Raw genomic sequence first — 23,600 nt, 5'->3', positions numbered from 1 at the left:
TGGAGGAGATGAAGAAACAACAACAAACCAACCCTTAGTTGCACACCTTAGTGTTATCTTTTGTTTGTTGTTTGTTTTATATTCTTAGTCCTTGTTTCTGAAACCATCTTGTTCTACTTTTCTATGCTTCTGAATGCTTACTGCTTCTGACTGTTTAGCTGCTTCTGATTTTTTTTTTGATATTCATGTTCATATATTTTTTTTATCTGATTAAATTCTTGTATACTCTCTTTTGTTTGAGTTTTTCTCAAATCTTTTTGTCTTTTATGCTTATTTTTTACCTTTTTTTTTGATAATGACAAAAGGGGGAGTATATGTGACAAGTATTTAAAGGCTCTGAGCCCCATTAATGGCATTTGAAATTTTTGAAAAACTTCTATCATTTTTTTTACCTTATTGGTATAAGCTATGAACGAACGAAGAAGTATCAAAATTCAAGTAAAATTAATTGAACCATTCTTCTTATCTATAAGTTAATTCTTTCAATGATTCAATTTTGTTTTTAAGCTCTGATATTTTTTATTGTGCGAAAAATGAATTTAATTAACCTGGATAGAACTTAGGGGGAGCTTACAAACCTCACCTTAAAGACTATCAGACTCAGGGGGAGTTTGAGCTTACAAACCTCAGATTCTGAGCTTACAAACCTCAGAACCCCAAAGTCAACTTGTTAATTAGATTAACAACAATTGATCAATTTTAAATACTTTTGTTTGTCATCATCAAAAAGGGGGAGATTGTTGGAACAAAATGTGTTTAACAATGAACCTTAAAAAGTTTTGATGATAACAAGGTATTAAAAATTGTAAATTGGACTAGCTAATATTTGTTCAAGTGTACAGGACCATAATTATAAAGTTACATCATCATTGGTTCTGAATGAGCAAATAAAGAGCAAAGGAAATGAAGCTTAGATGATTCTGAAGGCAAAGCGCTCCTGAAGTCAAGCTGCTCCTGAAGAAATAGCGCTCCTGAAGAATAGTGCTTCTGAAGACAAGAGGTCCAGAAGCCACATCATCAGAAGCTGCGTCACCAGAAGCTGCAGAAATCATATCATCAGAAGCTGCATCATCAGAAGCTGTCTCATCAGAAGCTATTTCACCAGAAGCTGAATCTCAACTGGATTTACAAAAGATTCAAGATTTGAAGAATTATCAATGCAAAAGCTGTCTATTGGATTCGAAAACACAAACGAAGGATTAGTGGAGTTTTGCAACGGTCATTTCAAAGGTGTTTGAAGGCTTGTGCTTGCAATTTGGACGAAAGCGTTGACATTGTACTTTGTACGAATTGTACAATCACGTTCTCCACTACTCTGTTTTGTGTCCACGCTACAAGACAAGAAAACAGCTCCAGAATACAGCTTCGCCTGCATAGATGTTCCTTTGGATAAGGAATGGATTTCAAATTTGTTCTTCATAGGACAACAACCAAATCAGGCAAAAGATCATTGGTGAAAGATCAAGCTTCAACAACGACTCTTTGGTGTGCTGGCAATTTCACAACGTCTCTTTCACACCTCTATATAAAGGAGTGAAGAATTAAAGTTTTGGTAATGCAAGAACGCTGAACGAAAGACTCACAAGATTTTCACAAGTACCAAACCTCTGCTGAAATTGTTCTGCATTCACTTAGAATTTCTGTGTCTCAAAGTCATATCTTAGAAATTCTTAAGTCCATTGAGTCTGTATCTGATTTGTATTGTGAGCACCTCTGATTGTATATCAAGTGTTCAACCTTAAACAATTTTCTGTGTAATTTTGTTTAGTTAGGAAGTCTCTTGCAGTTGTGCTTGAGCAGGAAGTCTCTTGATTGTGTTCTTGAGCAAAGGAAGTCTCTTGCTTGTGTGCTTGAGCATTGGAAGTCTCTTGCTTGTGTGCTTGAGCATTTGTAATCAGATATTACTCATAGTGAAATCTCCTTGGAAGTGCAAGGGGGACTGGACTACTTCCGGATTGTGGAAGGAACCAGTATAATTGCTTTGTGTCGTTCTTCTTCTCTCTCTCTGTTTTATTCCGCTGCATTTAGATTCTGATTATCACTTCAGAAGCTGTCTCGCTTAGCTTCTGATCAGTGTGTTCAGTTTTTAGGAGAAACGAAGAATTTTTCTAAAACACAATTCAACCCCCCTTCTTGTGTTTTTCTCACCTTCAGAAATGACTATATAAAATGAATTAATTATAGTTAGTGTCGGGCACCTAACATGTCTTCTATTATGATACTTACACTTCCTTCACACGTGTAGTAAGATTTATGCAACTGAAAATTCCTAGACTTAATACACTGAAAGTGGAAAAGATAGAAAAAATGATTGACACACCTTGATCAGCAACTAGTGTTTATTGTGATCTTCTCACTCTAATCCATATCTCTTAACTTTCTTTTTGGACTTCTCAAACTAAGCTATAAAATGAAAGGAGTTTCGAATAAAACAAACAGATCTATATGTTGATAAAACAAAAGACCAATTCAGTGTAACAAATATTCAAAAAAGACAAACCTACCTCTTAACAAAAAAAAAAAAAAAATATATATATATATATATATAGCTGATTGAAATTTGAAGGGAACCATAAAAGATAAGGTTCCTCCAATCGTGAATCAATGGTCAATTTGTATATAGGCACACTGCAAAAGGTAGCTTATTTTGAAAATTCCTAAACTGCAATATCAACAAACCAAACCCCACACCAATCATATGAACAACAATTACTTTGATTTTGTAAGAAGCCTACAAAGCTATTGCAAGCTATTTTGAACAATAGAGGAATTGAATGGAAAGAAAAATATGTGGTTAACCTTAGTAACGGAGAAGAGGAGTAGCAGCTAAAAATATGTGGTTAACCTTAGTAACGGAGAAGAGGAGTAGCAGTAAAAATCCATTCGATTTTTCTTCTCAATCGAGCAGTCACGTTCACAAAGAAGAGGAACAACCAAACACAAGCAGCCCAACCTTCCCAAAATGTGATGAGGCTGAGGTATACACAAATGGCCAGCATAAGACCAAAAGCATAACCCTGCCTCAAAATTCCAAAAAACAACCCTGCAACATGTGTGTTGATTATCAATGTGTTACGTACTGCTATATATCTACATGTCTTGATGAATGAAAACCTTTTTATTTGGTGGTGTTGATGAATGAAGACTTGATAACAAGTTATTTAACTTTGTTGAAAATCAAGTGCGAGTGATTATATTTCACATCGACTAAAAATGGAGGAAATGTTTGATATATAAGAGAGGAGACCTATAAATTCCATGTCTTAAGGTTTTGGGTAAGAGTGTGGTATTTCTATCTTAACAGGTCATAGACATTTAGTCCATCGCCACTCCTAGACTCCCCCAACAAAATATAAGGTTTTGAATAAGAGTATGATGTCTCTATGGATCAATATTTATTTGGATTTGTATCAGGGGTGAGTGCATGCTGATAGGTATTCTATTTTTCTAGTCTGTGAATAATGAATCATTGATCTTATTGCTTGATAATCAACTCTTGTTGCTCATGCACATTCAATATTTTGTGGGTTGTTTGTTACTTGTTAACACATCTCTAAGGATGATATGTGAGACGGTAAAAATGGATTGCAGGGATTAATCTATAAAATCCAAGTCTCAAGCGTATGAATTTTAATGATTTAGAATAAAATTCGATACAACAGATAAATCATTTGAGAATAGTGTTGAATGAGAGTTTAAATACAACCCTCAAAACTATAAGAGTAAAATGACATAAAATAAATATTATTTAAAATAAACTAATTATCTAACAATTATTCATGTATATATGTATGTATATACATATATATATATATATATATATATATATATATATATATATATATATCTGTGTGTGTGCGCGCGCGCGCACACATATATATTTTGATATTTTAAAAATATTTAAAGAACACCCTATATGGTCGTCATCATACTACTTCATTTGGCCTTAATCTTTTAATCTAAAACTTATTGGGTTTGCAAACCCTAATCCCTCCCTTTTCCCCCTCCTGAATGTCATAATTAATGATATCTTAAGTGTTTAAGCATAATGATCAGTTTGGACATATCCACGTAGAACTTCAATTAATGATGTAGTCTCTCATCTCCCTCCTTTTACAATTCCAACATTTGCGTATCTCATAATTCCAACATTTGCGTATCTCATCTCCCTCCTTTTACGGTTTCATTTGCTTATCACCCAACTATATCACACAAATCTCATAGTGTTGAAGGGGTATACTAGAAACTTTAACCTTTCCCAACAAACATCACTGACTCATTCAACACTACATTACTCTCTGATCGTTTCTTCACCAATGAGACCATCGGAACCGTCTTCGAGCCTCTTCAAAGAACTGTTACTCCATCCCTTCACTCTCCTCCTGGCGCTATCTCATTCAGTGTTGTCTACGACAACTACGATGGAACATCTCACCCTTATTCCTTAGGTCTTCGTCACCAAGCGGATAAGTGAATTAGACCATCTACAATGGAGGCTCCTTCCCCTATTTAGGACCATGTTAAATAGGCATCCTCATTGTGACATCAATAAATATGGTGCTTATAAAGATGAGTGTTTTTATAGGCACCCTCTCTCTCCTATTATCATGGGTCCCACATGTACAATTAATTCTATATTTTTTTTCTATATTCAATTATTGTATTATTTTAATATTAAAAATAAATTATATAATAATTGCAAATAATAGTTGAATTTGAATTTGAATTTTTTCTCAATGAATTTGCTTGATAGTCAACAAGATTAGTTGCTATTTAGATTATGTAATTTATCATCATTTATTTTATATTGTTTTTTCAAGATTTAAATTTTTCTTGAATTATTAATAAAAATAAAAAAATGTTCTTTTTTTTGTTATTTATAATTAAATTACTTTAATATTTTAAAATTATATAATTATGAAAGAGTATATAAATTATTGTTAAAATTTAATGATGTAGAGTTATTGTTGGGACCCAATTAATAATTATTTTGAGGTGATGGGTTGGAGAGATTGAGTGCTTATTATGTATTAATTATAAAGCGAATGACGTGTACAGTCGATACCCGTTTAAGCACCCAAACGGGGTGCTGCATTGTGGATGGTCTTAGTGATACAAGTAAAGAAAACATGTGAAGAGCTGTATAATATATACAACCTTATTCCACAAGGCTTTCATCTACACCTGAACTTGATAAAAATTTACTCAAATGATGATTCTTACTCACTACTATTAAACTATGTATGTGCTTCTTTTGTTTCTTTAGTCTGTCAAATACCATCAGTTCTTTTTGTTAAGTTGATTTATTTCATGAATCATGATTTTTTCGAGCAGTTCCATATGATGAAAGTAAATGCCTTAACATGCAATGCTAACTATTTTTTTACATGTGATTATTAATCATGTATTCAAGACTCTAAAGTTTTTTCTACCAACTTTGAAGTGGATCCATCGAACCACTTCTTCACCTCCTTCAGTCAGCGAGCCATCGGAATAAAGGAGTGAATGACTAAAGCTGTCTCTCACCACTGATTCAAACTGCTTGAGATTTCAAGGTTTCACTAATTCTTAACCCCTTATCTCTTTTGTGTTTTTTAAAAGATTTTTTTTTTGGAAGAAACAAATTGTTAATGTTAATTAACATTTCTGATTCATATCATATATTCATTTGCTCTTTTCTATTTCTGAAATACATCTAATATCTTTCCTTCTTCTCCGCCTCTTCTTTTCTGTAACTTCTTATCTATATGATAAAGTTGATACTTGAATCTGAATTTATTTTCCTTCCTTATTCAATGTTGGTGGGTGGTGGCCTTAGGTGTTTTGCGAACATTTAAATTTAGTTTACCTTCTAATCTGCGTGTTCTTCTCATCCTCATCTGAATCATGTGTTTATGTGTTGATGTGTAAATTGTAGGTTATTTCGAGGGTAGATTGTAATGTAATTCTTTGACATCTTTGAACCTAGCTAGAAAAGGAAGTAGATAATTTTCTCTCTATGCTTACTATCACTACAATTCTAAATAATAATAATTTTCCACTACTTATTTAGAGAATGGTTATGCAAAGAGGTGTCATGTATATTGATAGCATGACTATATATTGAAGTTTAGAAAAACCAATTTTTACATATATCAAAAGCTTGATTGCAGCTACAACTTCTTTCTTAATGATCTTTGTCTATTGGTTATTTTACACTAATATAAAAAAGATTTAAACATCGTAATGTTTTGCTTGACATTTTGTCTTCATATTAAGCCTTTTTGTTGTATACATGTTCTTATAACCGTAGTCCTTATGTTTTATAAACTGATTATGCATGTACAAGAGTTTGGATCAACCTTCCATAACATTGCTTTCTATTCAGGTGAACCTACTTTCAAAAGTACAATGCAAAATTAATTTTTGTATTTCAGCATCGACACTTTCATAATACTAATCGATCACATAAAGAATGGAGGCATTGATGAAGGGAAATATGGATGGCAACATTTTAGAAAAGCAAGCACAAAAGGAGGGAAACATGATTCAATTTGGAAAATGATTTGTCAGACTATTATACTAAAAGCCCGCTCTACATGCTTAATTGATTCTAATACAAAATGTGTTGCACATGATAAAATTACTTAACAAAAAGTGTGCATGGTGGTGTTGTTCCCACACTTTGTTACTGTATTCCTACCAATATTACTTTATAAATGCTTTATTTGATATATTTTTTAAAAGGATGTGCCACGCGGCACATTCTTATTGGACAATGATGTATACCATTATGGTACACAAGTGCTATCCATTCCTACTCCATCCAATATGACTTTGATGGTTATAGTGTTGGACGAGTAGCAATTAAGGTCATGCGAAGCTTAATAAGGCAAATGTGCATGGAGTACTTAAAAATTGTGCAAATGTGCACGGGTCATATTAGAACAATTTTAATTTCAATATTGTATATCCAATGATTTCTTTTATGTTTTTTAGTAGACCCATGCATCGTGTTGAAGATCTAGTTTATTTTTACGACTTATATTGTCCTAAATTTAAAAAAGAAAAATAAACCCATTGGTCCCCTCTTATATATCCTCAATTTCAGAAAAATAAAAGGCTAAATTGTATTTTTGGTCCCTTAACTATTTAGGTAGTATCGGTTTGGTCCCTTAATTAAAATTCGATTTATTTTGGTCCCTTAATTTCTCTCTGTTACACATTTTGGTCCTTTCTGTTAGTTTTAATTCAAAAACGTTAGATTTTCTTCTGGGATTCTTGTTGTTGAAGGTTGATGGAGATGATATGAAGATGAAAAAGAGGAGAAGAAGATGAAGAAAACCTAACGTTTTTTAATTAAAACTAACGGAAAGGACCAAAATAAATCGAATTTTAATCAAGGGACCAAAGCGATACTACTTAAATAGTTAAGGGACCAAAAATACAATTTAGCCAAAATAAAAAGACCACTGTAGGACTGAGTTTTAAAAGAAGCGCAAATTACATGCCACATTTTGAAAGGACGATTAGCAAAAACCCTGTCACCCATACAAAATCCCAGTCCCAGACAAAGTGAAAATGTGAAATGCAAGAAGCCAAAAACCTTCCAAACAAAAAGTTAAACAAGGTAATTTTACATTACACAAATATAATGAAATAGCAAAAGGACAATTGTTAAATATATCAACTTACTAACTTAAAAAAGACCTCAAAAATCACCACCGTCTGGGCATTACAATTTATATAATCATCTAAAACAATTTAGAAATCAAAATCTGTAAACCAGAGCATTATCTTTCAAGAGGCTTGAGGCCTGTATGCACTTCTTCAAGATTCGTCCTTAAATTTGGCTTCATATAAATGTGGTTGCTGCAAGACAAATAATTTCTTAAGATATTGATCTAGAGAAAAGGTTTGCAGCATAACATCAGGGATTGTTGAATTTAATAAAGAGGGACGGAAAACACATCAGAATGATAATCTGGTTCATGGTAGTGTGATTAATCATACATGGTTATGAATACTAGTCTCTTATTTTAAATAACATTCTACGTCAAGTATATAAAATTAATAAGAATACGAATCTTCAGAAGCCAACAGAGAACTCAAGAATATTAGAATATTACCATGAAGATAGCTGTGATCAACCTGCGTGCAAACCATCTCATGTGCATTGCTCGTTGTGCAGCACTTGATGCTTCCACTGTTTCAAACTGCAAGTACACAAAACCTGCACTTCTTCTGTGTACACACCGAACTAATTAAAAAATTGCAACACATAATATGTGGAAACTGATAACATGAAAAGGACACAGCAAAGGATACATGATGATTAATTCGTGCTACAGATTTATTAACTTACTTGTCGACATAAATATGCAACACCCGGCCGTATTTAGAACACTCTTCCTCTACATCCTCTTTTATGTCTATATCAAAATCTGGTTCTGTCTGCAGATTGTAATATTTTTCATCAGTACTTCGTTATCTGAAACATCATATGGTTATGGTGAAAAGTATATAATCAATTCATCACAAACCTCGGTGCTTGGATCAAACATATTCTTCAATAATAAACACTCGCTGGGAATTCCTACTGGTTCTGCCACAGGGGTAGGCATGACTTGTGTTGGTAGAACTGACGCGGGTATAACACCTGGATTGCCAAAAGGCATGCTAAAAGCCTGCTGAACAGGAACCGACCCATTCACAGTTGGCACACCAATGCTGCAGTTGGGAAATATGTGAAAACAATGAACAGGTTCATAAAAATATAAGAGGAAAATATCGTACAGACCTTGTGGGAATGTCAGTACCAGCCAATCTTTGCATAAGCAATGCTCTTGAGTGGGCATTTAAGGTCTGCAAAGAAAAGCATATAGATAAGTAATCAACCGTACAGAAGAAAAACTAATGTTATAATCCAACAACAAACAATAACTTCTCCAATAGATGAGTACTATTGTTATTACAGACAAAAAACAAAGCCAACAGAAAGGGGCCTGAAAAGTGAAAGTGCGGTGATAAAAGATCTTGGAAAGAAAAACTAAGGACCCGGTTGGTTGGTCTCAAAAACAATACGTTCATTTCTCGTATTCAACTGTAATTAAAAAAATACATCATTATCACTTTGATTGCATATATTTGTAGAGGAAACGCCAAAAACATTTCTTTTGTTGTTTCGGATTCAAGTCTTTGATAACAGAAAAGTAGTCAACATTTTATCAAACAAAATAGGCCCTTATATATTTACATGTAACCTAAGTGCAAATCCTCAACAGCACTGAAATTTCAATGAACCTATCTATCAAACATGAACACTCTTGTCATCAACCTGTATAATTTCATATCTAGAACTGTCATACATAATCTAAAATATAACAGTCTGATTTCACATCAAACTCCCTGTCGTTCAGGTTTCTAACAATATGAGAAAAATCATCCGTATAAACTTTAGTAAATTTGCAATACATTGTTATGAGATATGAATTTCAATGACACATAAAATTACCACAACCAATTTTCTAATATTTTAAGTAACAAGTGAAAACTTACCAATCCTCCTTCATCATCATCAAAGTCTGCAGACTTTGTAGTTGTATCCTGACTTCCAACATGATCTGTAACAGATGAAACCTGAATTTGACGAACGTCGGTAACAAACAAATGGATTAGCATAGATGAGTATCAACAAAATTTAAACAAAGGGGCCAGCAAAAATATTTTTACCTTTATAGTCCTGCCAGCAATCTCCAATTTCCCATTTAAACTCTGAGCTGCCTTTGCATGTTCAAGATGGGCAAACTGTCCAATGAATACAAGTTAAAGTGATGTATAAAAAGTATTGTGAAAAGCAATATTTCTTAAGGTTAAAGGTTGGAAAAATACTTGAACAAACCCAAAACCCTTGCAGTGTCCCGTCTCCATGTCAAGAGGAAGTTGTACAACCTCAATCTGACCAAATGGCTCAAAAATCTAAAACAACATAAAGAGTGATATCAAAAGATGATAAACTATCACAACAAGATTCTAATCGGTGACAACCTACCAGTTTAAAGAAAACAATTTTATTGATTTTGAAGTAAATATATTTAGTCAAACTATAGGCATTTATATTGCAATTAAAGATTGTCAATACCCTCAGTTAACACACACACACATATATATACACACACGGAAGTATGTCATACATTGATATCCTCACCACGGCAGATAATGAAACAGCAAAAAAAAAACACGCACAAATACCTCTCGGAGATTAGCCTCAGTCATGTTGAAGTGAAGATTCCCCACATACAATTTTCTGTCCACTGCTCCATATGGTCCTACTACAGCAGCTCCACTGGAAGCATTAGATTGAACAAGATTTTTTTCGGCCTCAGAGGGTTTCACCATTACAGGTTGCCCGAGAAGTAGTTGGCCAGAGAGCGCAATTGCCATTGGCACTGACATCGCATCATAAAATTCAATATACCTGCAGCATAAAGAACTTGCATCAAGTTTTCAAAACTAAGAAACAAACATTCACAATCAAACATTACAAAGAATACAGCAAAGAGATGTAGGGTGTGTTTGGTAAAAATAAGCTATAAGCTAGCTGATAGCTGATAAGCTAGCTGATAGCTGAAAAGCTAGCTTATAGCTGATGGCTGATAGCTGGTAGCTTATAGCTGAAAAGTTAACTTATTAAGATTAAAAGTGTTTGATAAAATTAGCTGCTGAAGTGGCTGATAAATATAAAATGACCTAAAAGGACATGTTTGTTTAATTTTTTTTTATAACTCATATAATTTTTATTACTTAATGTTTTTCTTTTTAAATATTTAAATTTGTTTCAAATTATTTTAATCTCTAAAATGATAAATATATTTATGAATTTAATTGACATTTTTTATTTAACAAAATTTTTTTTATAAATTTTATTTAACTAAACTTGCTTCACTATTTATGGTAAATTTTATATATAATTATTTATTATATGAATTAAGAGTAAGGTAAAAAAAATTGAACAAGAAAAATTAAAAAACCATATATACTATTGCTGAATGCTAAAACGTGAGCAGTTTTTTTTGTTTTGTTTTTTTAAGAGGAACGTGAGCGGTTATATTAGAAAGTGGTTAGTTTTTTTAATTAAAAACAACAAAATAAAATAAATAAAAGGTTAAAAGTGGAAGAAAATGTAAAAAGCTATAAGCTCAAAAGCTACTCGAATTAGCTTTTCAAAAAACGCTATAAGCTAATGAAAAAAGCTTTTTACCAAACACATCACATTCCATCAAAACAAGCTTATAAGCTAGTCCAACAAGCTATAAGCTAGCTTTTTTGTGTTACCAAACACAGCCGTAGGGAAACAAAAACTCTAGTGCAGACAGCTCAAGCTGAGTTTCATTATGTAAGGAAAATGTTAGTCTGTCATAATAACAAAATATAAATTAAAAGCATGTGTGATTATCAAATTAACATTTAAGATAGAATAAGACAACTTCGTATGAGTACAGAGATACGGAACCATTTAGACAAGAAGGATTGGCAACAGTGCCTTGCATCCGTTGCAAAAATGTGTGCGTGCGTGCAAATAAAGGCTAACAAAATAAACTGCACTAAAATTTTGCTAATGCACTAGGCAGTAGGATGGTTACCCACTACTGGTCAAATGAAAGTCAAGCAGAACCAAATTCATGAGCATCAAACCTAGACACCAACGTGAGAGACTTACAATTCATAAAAGAAGGAAAAGATGGGGTGGTGTGTGTGTGGAGGGGAGGATAATCAGTAATTAAGTATATACAAGTGAAATCATCATTGTATGCATGAAAAAAATGGGAATAGGACTGAAAAGGAAACCAAGACTATGTCATCGATCTTCATTGTGCAAAGTGAGCTAATTAAAGCATTAGAGCTATAAATTCTCACCATTCCTCATCACTATGGCATGGCTAATCCAATTAAGAATACAGTCAAGCATGAGTCTTAAAAGTTGAAATTTTAATATCACAAGACAAGAGACGTCAATTAAAAAAGAGAGATTCTTTGACAATTGAACACATACCCAACTCCTTTAGATCGTCTTGAGTTCCTATCCATGATCAGACGGACATCTCTCACCTGAAAACATGGAACATCAAATTATACTTTAAACAAAAGAGGGGAAGTATCATGTATAGAGGCAGATGTAAGCATTCACTGGGAACATGCAGCCCCCTTATTTGTAGGAACGTGGCAATCTAAATATCATGATGTAACTGTGATTCACTAAAAACAATATAAACAGAATATCCATACACAATAAAGTAGCAGCCCTAGTTAACTGAAAGCAGAGTGCTCTGAGTAACTTATATTCATCATGAATGTAAGACTTGTACATTCTATACAATTGAATTCACTTGTCATAATTGAAGCAACTGACCTTGCCAGCTTTCGAGAAGAACTCATATACATCTCTCTCCGTTGCTTTTAACGGCATCTGTGAACACCAAAGAGCAAACAGGAAATCATCACAAAAGAATTGTCAAATATACCAATATCTCAGACCGTAGAAATTTATACTATTTAAAACAAACAAAAATGGAGGCAACCAACCAACCTGGTAGGCAAAAACAGTTCTCTGATCCCTTTCTGGGTCTGCCTCAGGTTCCACATTCTCTTTCTTATCCCTGAATCTCCTGCAAGTCAAGTTAAAATGAGGCTGTAATAAGAAAATATAGAAAAGTCCATGTCATACTAGTTGAATTTGGTATTCAGATTATATAATTTGTTCGATAAATCAATATATTGATTGTCCATATTAGAGTCCAAATTGGCGCCCAGTCTTCGGAGGGAGTAATGACTCAAAATCTTACCTATACATGAGCCAAAACTGCAGTAAGGATCATATTGTAACACCGTGCTAGCATTGAAACCCAATAACAACAAATTAATGAAATAATAATACCTTTTTAGATCAACCCAGATTATCCTGGTATCCCTGGTCGGGAGCCAGGACTAATCCCTCGAGAGGTACTGAGATCCATTAATGATATACTTATACCTTGAAGAATTGAACCAAACAGCAACTAATTAATGGCGTAATACCTAGTTTAGCATCACATTTCAACCTCTTATTTTATAAGAACAAAAAAAAAATTGCATATAACACTGGCAACATAAACAATAGGGACACATTATCCACATTCCAACACAGAAAAACTTCATAAACTGAATAAATTTCAAGTAAACTAGCTAGTAAAGAGTATGCAAAATTCAACAACTACATACAACAACAACCAATCCTAAGTAGGGCTGGCTACATGGATCAAATGCAACCATAATGTTCTAATATCATATCCCTATCCAACTCATTAATCTCTAGATCATTCTTAATCGGTTTTCTAAATCGTCCCTTGCCTCTAGTGATTTGACTACTCTCCATCAGACATACTCTTTTTTGTTTTTGAATAGCAAATGTGAGTATGTTAATTGTTCTGGGTAGTATTTTCTCCCTAACCAAGATTCGAACTCTGGACAGCTCGACCAAGTGAGTTACACATCCCTGCATCTGATCTACTCTTCTTACTACATACAAAATCTACAAGTCTTATCTCTAGATGTCCGAACCACCTAAGCTGAGTTTCTACCATCTTTTCTACAATAGGCATTACCCCAACTCTCTCTAATATTGTCATTTCTAATTCAATCATGTCTGGTCTAACCACACATCCACAAAATTCTCATCCCTGCATCTCTTATTTTACTCTCATGTTAATTCTTTACCTTCCAACACTCCATCCCAATAACTACTTAATACTAATAGAACTATAAACGACATCACCAATACATTAAACTTTTATTATAGTTTTATACACATTGCATTCTTTTATATTCGTTAATTCAAACCAATTGAAAAATCAATAGAGCAAACATGAAATGAAAAGGTATAAACTGAATGTGCAATTTTAATTTTTACCTGCCATCTCTGTTTTCGAAATCTCGCTCTCCTCTGTCTCTCTCAGGACGACTCATACTCCTCCTTGGTCTCTCTTTCTCCTCTTTTTCTCTCTCAGCCCGTTCCTTCTCTCTCTCCTTATCTCTTCTCTCCCGTTCCTTTTCCCTTTCCTTATCTCTCCTCTCCCTCTCCTTTTCTCTCTCCCTATCCCTCTCCTTATCTCTCCCACCTCTCTCACCGTCCTTCTCCCTCTCTTTCTCTCTACTACCTCTCTCTTCGTCCCTCTCCCGGTGACGACCGGAAGATCGTTCACGGTGTTCACGGTCACGTTCACGGTCTCTGTCCCTATCGCGATCCTTCTTAGAGCCATTCTCGTCGTCTCCGCCGCGTGACTTCTTGCTCCGCCTATCTTCGCCGCCGTCGAGATCGTCGTCGGCGCCGTGCTTCCGGTAAGTCCTCTCGGATTTAATGTCGGTGATGTCAGTGTTCTTCTTTTTGGATGAATCCTTGTCTTCCGGTTGCTCCTCCACCGTCTTCTCCAAGTACTCGTATTCGTCGAAGTCCATTGCTAGCTACGTTACGATTTTCTCTTTCAGTTTTGTGAAGTGTTTTGATGGTGGTGAGAACTGTGATGTGAATTTTAGGGTTTTAGATTTTATAGGTTATTTTACTTACTCTCCAGTTACGTTACGAAAACAAGAGGGGGTTTGTTTGGTTACTTCACTTTCCCCAATCTCTAGGGGCTGTAATAGATTAATGAGAAACGATATTTTGACAACCACTTTTTGACAATTTTTGGACAACTTTCTCTCTACTCACATGATGTTGTTATTCTCTCTCTTTTCTTTTTCTCTCTCTGTTGTTTTTGACCAATAAGAAGTAAGAAAAACAAGGTTGTCAACAAAGTTGTCATCAAATGGATGTCAAAATATCATTACTCTAGAAGACTTTTGCTAAGATTTAAAAAAAATTAACCAGGAAAAAAAAAATGTACTTTGACACGGATCACGTAACATTACGATAATTGTATAAAAAACAGTTATCATTACTAATATAATGTTCACATTAAATATTTTTATTGGAAATAAATTCATTAAATATTTGCATCTATTTGTTGTGGATTTTATTTGTTTATATATACGAAAGCAAATATAAATTGATATGAGAAAGTTTGTACGGTAAAATATTAAAAACTTAAACTATTTTTTAAATATCAATATTGATGTGACCCTTCACTTATCATTTCATTGAATGTGTGTTTTTAAAACTAGGAAAATGTTAACGAGTGCCCCCGGGACACTCTTTAAGCACTTTAAATATCAAGTTTATAATGAAAAGTTGTGTATTGAATACATTGGAAATTGTAATAGTTGACTTTTCAAAAGAATAATTACTAATTTTAGGATGCTTAAAGAGTGCCCCGGGTGCACTCGTTAACAAGACCCTTAGAACTAACATAAAAGACACGAGATCCATTCAAAGAAAATATATGGGGACAATTTGATCCCCACAAAATTCTAATATCCTTGAATCAAGAAGAATGTTTCAATAAAAGCTTGTAATAAAATTAAGAAGTTGTTAATGAAAGTTGATTTACTTAGTAAGAAATTAACCCATACCTGCAAGAACGTGAATTCAACTCCGACTACTGGCGTGAATATGTTTTTTTTAATATACGAGTATATGTTCGACGGATGATTTATAAATATCCAACACTCTATGAACGTTGAAGTCTATCCTAACCCTAACAGCCTTTGAAATTTAACTTACCCAAGCATTTTTTTACCAAAAATTAAGAGCTACTTTTGTATATATTCCACAAGTCTAGGAGGGACAAAATCTTATGGGTTGTTTTTGTCAAAAGTAATCTTATGTATACGTACTTAGTGTAATATGTACTTTATTCCCGAACAATTTGTTTATGTACTTTGTTCTAGGTATAAATACAACTTGTGAACATTTACCTTCAACAAACATTCACTTAATTATGAAATATGTTTTACCTTGGTCAATTTAATCTAAATAAAAGAGACATTAAAAAATGTAGTTACTATTTAGATGCGTTTAAGATCAACAAAGACAAAGTCTTAAGATTAAAATGAATATTAACTTTTAAATAAACGATGTACTATTTGCGCATTTTAGTTGCGGATTGTTGTAAATTTTGTAACTTTTTTAAGCCTTCTTCAACACATAGTATTACCCAAAGCACCATTTTATCCAATGGTTATCACTCGCAACTCAGATTATCTATATATCAACTTCTCATCCCTTTCATTTTGGAAGAAGCTAGCCAATCCATCTTAGGTGTAAGTTAAATCCAGTTTTCTTCTTTGAAATTCTAAGAGACCATCCTTTGCTATCAAGCATTGATCGTAGAAGTAGGGTGAGAAACTAACTTGGATTGGTTTTGTGATGCTCACTTGTGATTTTGAAGCATGCCCCTCTAATATCAATTTAGGTGGACTAATTAAGTTTCTTAAAAAATGGTAAAGGGTGAGAAGTTTTACCCCTTTCCTAATATTGATCATAGTGTAATCCATGTTTTGTGATGAATTTTGTATAGGTTTTGTGTTTGTGATTATGAAGAGAAAACTGAGTTTTGAAGAAGTTAAGTTGAAATCTTTTGTCATCTAGAGGTAACATAAATTATTTTTGAGAATGTTTATGTTTTATATGTTTGAGGCAACGGAAGTTAATAATTTTTTTTTATGCTAGAAGTAAAAACAATGATCTACGATGGAAAAGGTGATGGATTTGAAAATGGACCAATCTAACAAATGGAGTAAATCTTGTACTAAGAGAAGCAAATTAAGAAAGAAGGGAGCGTTGGAAATCAAGGAAAGACCTAAAAAAGATTTTTGAAAGCATATGGTTTATTATGCAAAAATTAACTGTCTATTACCATGTGATTCCCATGGAATGGATCGCAAATGTTCTCATCCCTGCACTTATTCCCAATGTGTCACTCACACCACTTGTGTCGACAGTGGCGGATCTTGAGTTTATTTATCGGGGGTGCCAAATATTTATAGAATATATAGTAAAAAGTTTCATAAAATAATCAATGTTATAAACTGGTGTGATGGTAGAAGTGAATAATTGTGACATGAGGGACAGTGACATGAGGGACACCGGTTCAAACCCCACTGGGTCCACTTTTTTGGTATAAAATATGAAGAATTTGTCAAAAAATATAAAAAGAGGGTGCCATGGGGTTCGAACACGCGACCTTCTACTGATATACAGACAGAATAACCGCCGCAACACCAGCATATAAGTTGTTATATTACGCATAATATGATATTTATATAAAGTTTGGGGGGTGCAGTGGCACCTGGGGGTCTCTTAAGAGATCCGCCCCTGTGTGTCGTTCTCATCCCTTCTCTTGAGGAGTTTCCAAAGCCATCTTTTTCCTCCTCACCATCAGATGAGTCGGAGTCTCGGAGGATGATTCCCCTTCCCCGAAGTGATTTGGATTCCTTCCTTTCCCACTTACCTTTTGAGTCATGGTAAAAGTGGGAGAATTTTTAGGGAGCGTGAGAGCATCCATAATAGAGATTCTCATCTTTGAGGTTTTAAATGAGTCCCACATTGACACATCACTTTTTAATAATTTTTTAATAATAGTACCTAATAGGTACTCCACCACTCAAATGGAGATCCCCTAACAAAAGGTCTAATTGGGTCCGACCAATATTATTTATTTAATACACTATCTATTTTAATACACTTTTTAATTATTATTTTAATAAAAAGGTGATGTGGTACATTTAAGGATGAGGTCTTAATTTAGACATTGCATCATTTAAGACCCTCATTTTTTTTCCACAATAGGGGTACCTATTAGGTACCAGGTCTTAAATGTTTAAGACTCTCCCATTGTGGATGCTTTAAGAGCATCCACAATGGAGACCGTCAATTTTAAGGTCTTAAATAGGTCCCACATGGACACATCACTTTTTAATAATTTTTTAATAATAGTACTTAATAGGTACTCAACCACTCCAATAGAGATCCTCTAACAAAGGGTCTAATAGGGTCCCACAAATATTATTTAATAGCCATAAAAATTATTATTTTAATAAAAAATGATGTAGGCCCATTTAAGAATGGGGTCTTAAGTTAGACCTTTGATCTTTTAAGATCTCCAATTTTTTTTTCACAATGGGAGTACCTATTAGGTACCAGGTCTTAAATGGTGAAAACCTCACCATTGTAGATGCTCTAAGCAGGCTTGAAATCATCCTTCAACGATCAAATAGACTCTTCCTTTGCGTTTCAAGTGAATTTTCATTTTTCTTCGTTACAGCAAAAAGAAATCTTCATCGACATCAATTCATCCTCTTACTTGTTCAATTAATTTCTTTTTTTATTTAATTTGTGGGAATGGTTAGGAATTTGATTTTGATGGCAAAAACAGGGTATGGAGGACAAAGAACGAGAATGGAATCAACCGTTGGTGGAATGACCGTGAACAATGGTGGAAGGTGGAAACAACGAGCTTCACGTCGGGGATTGAATTGAGTGAAATTAGATTAGGAAATGAAATGGTAATATTTCTCAAAAATTACAATTTTATGGTAGTGGAATAGACATGCTCGAGATTGAAATGGAGATCCAAACATTCATACCCAAAGTAGATAAAAGGGAAAACTAACTTCAGTTTTGTAATTCTAATTATATTCAATGATGTAGAGAATTTGAAGTGCAATTGTAGAACACACAGAGAACAATTGATGATGGTGGGTTGGAGAAGATGGAGAGTGGAATTGGTTCATGATGATAGAATGTGACGAGACACATGTGAGACTTTTTAATCTCAACCATTTATTTTTGATCTAATGATTGATAATCATTCTCACCATTCTCATATAAGATAGTCATTCTCATAATATATATATATATATATATATATATATATATATATATCATACTTATTTCTAATATGAATAACATTGCTAACAAATTGTGCCAACCCTAACCCTACTTATTTTGGCGCCAATGAATAATGACCATTGATTTAGGCACCAAATGCATCTCAACCATTGATTTCTAAGCTATTTAACTATTCCCTCTAATTATGTACTACTTCTTTCAAGTGCACTATTCCAATGAAAAAAACGGCACCCCATACTTTTAGCATTTTCCCATGACATTTTTTTTTATTGGCTTATGAAAAATTAATTTTCCTACAATTCCAAGATTGACATTGCACTTATCGATCCCCCAACCACTTTCACTACTCTTCTCTCTTCTTTCATTTGCACTTGAATATGGATGTTGCATCAGTTTTATTTTAGGTGGTCTCTCTCAAATGGTTTACAAATCTCTATCACAACTTTGCCTTTACAAAAAATAATCTGCATATGTTTCTCTCAGTTTCATCTTGAACTCCTCTTCTGTTATGTAATTAAATTTCATACAAAGTGGTTCTATCAAATTGAATTTAAAACCAGAGTTTTCTTTGCGAAGAAATGGAGCTATTTGACAAAGACCAGAATAGAGCAATTGGGGTTTCCAGGTAGTGGAGTTTTTTAATTCAGTTGTGTTCTTTTTAACCTAAAAATTTGCAAGAAATATGTTAATTTTTTTTTCTAGAGGAAAAGAATGAACTTTTTCAAATCAAAATCGTTGGTTTTTCTATTCATTTGTGATATATTGAACCAACCCATTTGTTAGATCGGTTAAAATTAGTTGAATAACTAACTGGGGTTTTGATTTCCTTATAAACAGGTTAGACATATTGTGCAATCTGAACTGGAAGCTACCGTCTTGCTCTCTCCCTCCACCGTCTGTGAATTAGTTTTTGTTCTTACTTTTGCCCACAAGCTGTTTGATATTTGTTTCAGCCTTGGCAAATTTAGTTTTAAAGTGTTGGGTTATGTAACTGAGTTATATTTGCAGTTAAAAAAAATATATAGACTAAAATAATGACATTTTTAATCAAGCATGCTGTCAATCAAATTATGATGATACTCTGAAGTGTGTTTTTTAAATGACATTGGTTACTTGGTTTTGAGCTGCAACATTAAGATGTCTCCTAACATGACAAACATTTAACCATAGTGGCTGCAGGTTAAGATTCACAGCATTTTGGAGGCAACATCTTGCACCTAGAGCTTCAGCCAGCAGAGAATCTACTTCAATATATGCTCCAGCTTACAAGAAGAAAATTCAGCAGTACCAGTTCTGTCATAAGTGGCCATTCCCCGCCCTTTCGACCCTCTGTAAATTGCCAGCATCGACAAGAATATTTTAAATTGATGCACTTTCATGCTCAATGGTGGGAGTTGCTTAAGCATTTGGTGAGAATGTCGTCTCTTGATATTTTGCTTTCTTTAATCTTCAGAAATTTAGTTATGGAGGAATTTTGAATAAGTATGGAGGAATTTTGGATAAAGATTTTATTTAAGCATTGGCTTATAAAAATTCTACATGCTTTATATCATACATGACCTATGTTGTTCAATTCTACATGCTTTAAAGTAGAATGGCTTATAGAGTTATATTCGTATTTAACCCTGCATAGTCCATTTGTTGTAATGATTTCAAAGATCATGTATTTATAAAAAAATTGGGGAATTAGTCACTTTAGTCCCTAAATGAGAAAGGAGTAGTCACTTTGGTCCCTGAATGCAGAGAAATTGCAAAACAGTCCCTGAATGTAGACTCTGTTGGTCAATTTCAGGGACTAAAGTGACTAACAGAGTCTACATTTAGGGACTAAATTGACTAACAGAGTCTACATTCAGGGACTAAATTGACTAATAGGGTCTACATTCAAGGACTATTTTGCAATTTATCTGCATTCAGGGACTAAAGTGACGACTCATTTCCTATTCAGGGACTAAAGTGACTAATCTCCCTAAAAAAATTACATTGTCCATGTTTTAGCATTGTCTTTTTAAGTTACTGTGGACTGCTACAAATTGTATTATGCACTCTAAAATATATGATACTGTCAATAATTGAGTGGAGCCTTGATGATGTAGGATATGAGTTTTTATCATGAGTCTTCTTCAGTAGCATATATAGCAGTAGCATGTATACCATACTCCTATGATTTTTTTTAATGCCAATGTACTATGTAATGATTGATGGATCAAAATGTTATCTTATCCTATGATTAAGATAGTAGCATATATAGCAGTAGCACACTTCTCTGCCAAAGATTAAGTTGTTATTAGTTCAAGAAGGTTCCAATTATGTTGTGGAAAATACACGCTTACTGGCCGTAGATTTAAACTGACTTTGATTGATCGAACCGTTTGGACCAAAGTTGAAGAAAGTCTGATACCTTCTAACCATTTTGATTTTGTGTCTTTCAAGGATGTCTTGGACTCGGACAGAGAGGATAAGTACTTTAGGTAAGGCAAATTGGTTGAGTATTTTTGTTTTTTTTAACGGTTGCTTATTTTATAGAAAAGTTAGTGACTATCAAATATACTTTTCAGATGTTATTGGACACGTTGTAGAAAGGGATGAAATAAAAGACAGCGAAATCAATGGACCTTAGAGCAAGCTGCTTGACATTACATTGGAAGATTCTGAGGGAGTGCTTTTGGACCTAAAAGCAAGTTGCTTGACATTACATTGGAAGATTCTGAGTGAGTGCTCTTCGAAATATACATTATTTGGTTCCTGCAGATTATTTTTTATGCTAATCTTGAACTATTTATGCTAATGTTGCTAGACCAAAGAGATTTACCCAAAAAAAAGAATCAGTAAGAGATTTACCCAAAAAAAGAATGAGTGTCATTTATATATGTTGTGTCTATAGGGATCGTGAAAAACTATGTAGGACAAAGACATTGCAGGCTACCTCTTTTTTCAATTAGATATTGGATTATTTTGGAGCTTTGTATACCAAACTTTTTTACAAGATCCTCTGGACTAAGTCTTCAACATTGTGTTTTCGAAGTATTGTTTGTTTTGGGTTTCGTTTTGTGTGAGGGGTTGTTATAAACTACCTTTAGTCTTGATTTTGAAACAATATAGAACTTTTTGGTGCACTGGAACAGTTATAGTTTCTTATAAAATATGGTTTTGTTTTTGTAGTTATTTAATTTGATTCATAGATAGTCACGGATTAGGATTTATTTTTCAACTGCAAATCATTTCAAATTCTCAATTCCTTCAAATATGTGTCAGGAGCTTGCAATATGTTTTTGATGCGTTTTAATCTCGATAAAACACTTATTTTTATATATATTTTGTCTTTTTGAAGACATTTTGTGTGTTTTCATCCAAAATCGTAATAGTGTTTACAATGGAGCAAGTAATTATACAGTTTGCACACTTTTTGGAGATGCAAATTTTATAGAAAATTATGTTTTTGTTTCAGGTAAAACTTATTTAGAAGACAATGGAATAGAAACCAAGAGCTTGCCAACAATAAAGGAAAATTAAGTATTGTGAAGAGTTTGTCAAGTCACCACAAGTTTTGGTAGATTTTAGAGATGGCCATCGACCCGTCGTATGTTTAACATTTGTCATTGTTAGCTTTTATTACCATTATATGTTTGTAATATATCTGAAATGAAATGTATTTACTATTCAATTGGGTGAAAGGTTTATAAGCATACATTTGTGTGTATTGAACCTTGGTTGTTTGCAGTTTATTAAACATTGATTATCACATTGCAGCTATGGCATGCTTTTATAATTGAATATGTTTTATGTTTTCTTCTATGTAAATAGTGCGTGAAAGGACTTCTGCTTTGTTGCCATACGATTGCAGAAATATATAGCAGCTGAAATGCAGCTAGAATACAGGTTTGTGTCTGAGTATGTGGGTACGTTTAACATGAATTGGCAGCTTATTAATTAAGAACAATGTTGCCAGAATTCATGGTACTATGACTGTGATTCCTGCTGCCATATTTCATGCTTAATTTGCTGCTGTATATAATTCCTAATGAACATCAACATTTTGTATCCGATGTCATTGCGCTTACATTTCAATAGATATCCATTTCGGAAATATACAATATTCTTTATGTTTTAAATTGCAATAAAAAATACAGATTGAGGAAATATACAATATTCTTTATGTTTTGAATTGCAATAAAAAATACAGATTGAGATACGCTCATTTTGAGAAAACTCACGGACAGAGAAAAGGTTATTTAATAAAACAGATTAATACAAAGACACATCTAAAGAGTTTTTTACACAATCTTCATAATATATCACAGCTACTGTTTTTAATCTATTGCAAGTGATATTGTGAACTATATATGACCCGTGCGGCAGCACGGGTGGGAGATCTAGTATATATGTATATCTATTCTGATCATTTGGAGACTGAAAGTTGCTCACGGTGCAATATTTTCTTTTCCTTTTGTGTTTTGAACCATACGTGTAATCTTTGTTGGAACTTTATCCCACCATATTGGTAAATGAAACCTTTTGGTATTGTGGTTCAACATTTGTGCATCGCATGAACACAGAAAACTGGAACACCGGTCATTTCTGAATATGATTCGAAAACATCGTAAAATAATATATAACATGAGATGAAACTTTTTGTTCAATTTCAAATGACAGCTATAAGCTACTTGATAGATAGGCTGAAAAACTAGTTTATAGTTGATCACTCGTAGCTGATATTTTATAGCTAAAAAACTCGTTTATTAAAAATAATGTGTTCGGTAAAGTTAGTTCTTGAAGTGGCTGATAAATATTTTTTTTG

General features: G+C 33.4%; 1 protein-coding gene and 1 long non-coding RNA gene across 2 annotated transcripts; one reads left to right on the top strand and one right to left on the bottom strand.

The window, feature by feature from the left end:
• Positions 1 to 7,600: 7,600 nt before the first annotated feature.
• On the bottom strand, positions 7,601 to 14,533 carry LOC146933827 (uncharacterized). The gene is made up of 13 exons (XM_085705613.1): positions 13,925 to 14,533; positions 12,566 to 12,644; positions 12,389 to 12,445; positions 12,032 to 12,087; positions 10,231 to 10,456; positions 9,871 to 9,957; positions 9,712 to 9,786; positions 9,538 to 9,618; positions 8,780 to 8,844; positions 8,523 to 8,709; positions 8,345 to 8,433; positions 8,109 to 8,223; positions 7,601 to 7,851 (listed from the first exon to the last, which is right to left on the bottom strand). The coding sequence occupies exons 1-13, from the start codon at positions 14,467 to 14,469 to the stop codon at positions 7,810 to 7,812; spliced, it is 1,704 nt and encodes a 567-aa protein (XP_085561739.1). The 5' UTR covers positions 14,470 to 14,533; the 3' UTR covers positions 7,601 to 7,809.
• Positions 14,534 to 21,361: 6,828 nt separating this feature from the next.
• LOC146933826 (uncharacterized) lies at positions 21,362 to 22,486 on the top strand. The gene is made up of 2 exons (XR_015007574.1): positions 21,362 to 21,513; positions 22,251 to 22,486. It is a non-coding gene; the product is annotated as an uncharacterized LOC146933826 (long non-coding RNA).
• The last annotated feature ends 1,114 nt before the right edge of the window (positions 22,487 to 23,600 follow it).

Source organism: Medicago sativa, chromosome 4 (assembly GCF_051527215.1).
Source record: "Medicago sativa cultivar Bolivia chromosome 4, Bolivia_mono, whole genome shotgun sequence".
Classification (NCBI taxonomy): Eukaryota; Viridiplantae; Streptophyta; class Magnoliopsida; order Fabales; family Fabaceae; genus Medicago; species Medicago sativa.
This window is presented reverse-complemented; position numbering and strand designations above follow the sequence as displayed.

Bases quoted from the DNA above. Each gene is read 5' to 3' on its own strand.
- LOC146933827 (XM_085705613.1), bottom strand. From the start codon at position 14,469: ATGGACTTCGACGAATACGAGTACTTGGAGAAGACGGTGGAGGAGCAA. The intron at 12,446-12,565 runs GTTGGTTGGTTG...TGGTGTTCACAG, and splicing joins GAACTGTTTTTGCCTACCAG to ATGCCGTTAAAAGCAACGGA. The intron at 8,434-8,522 runs GTTTGTGATGAA...TACAATCTGCAG, and splicing joins TGTTTGATCCAAGCACCGAG to ACAGAACCAGATTTTGATAT.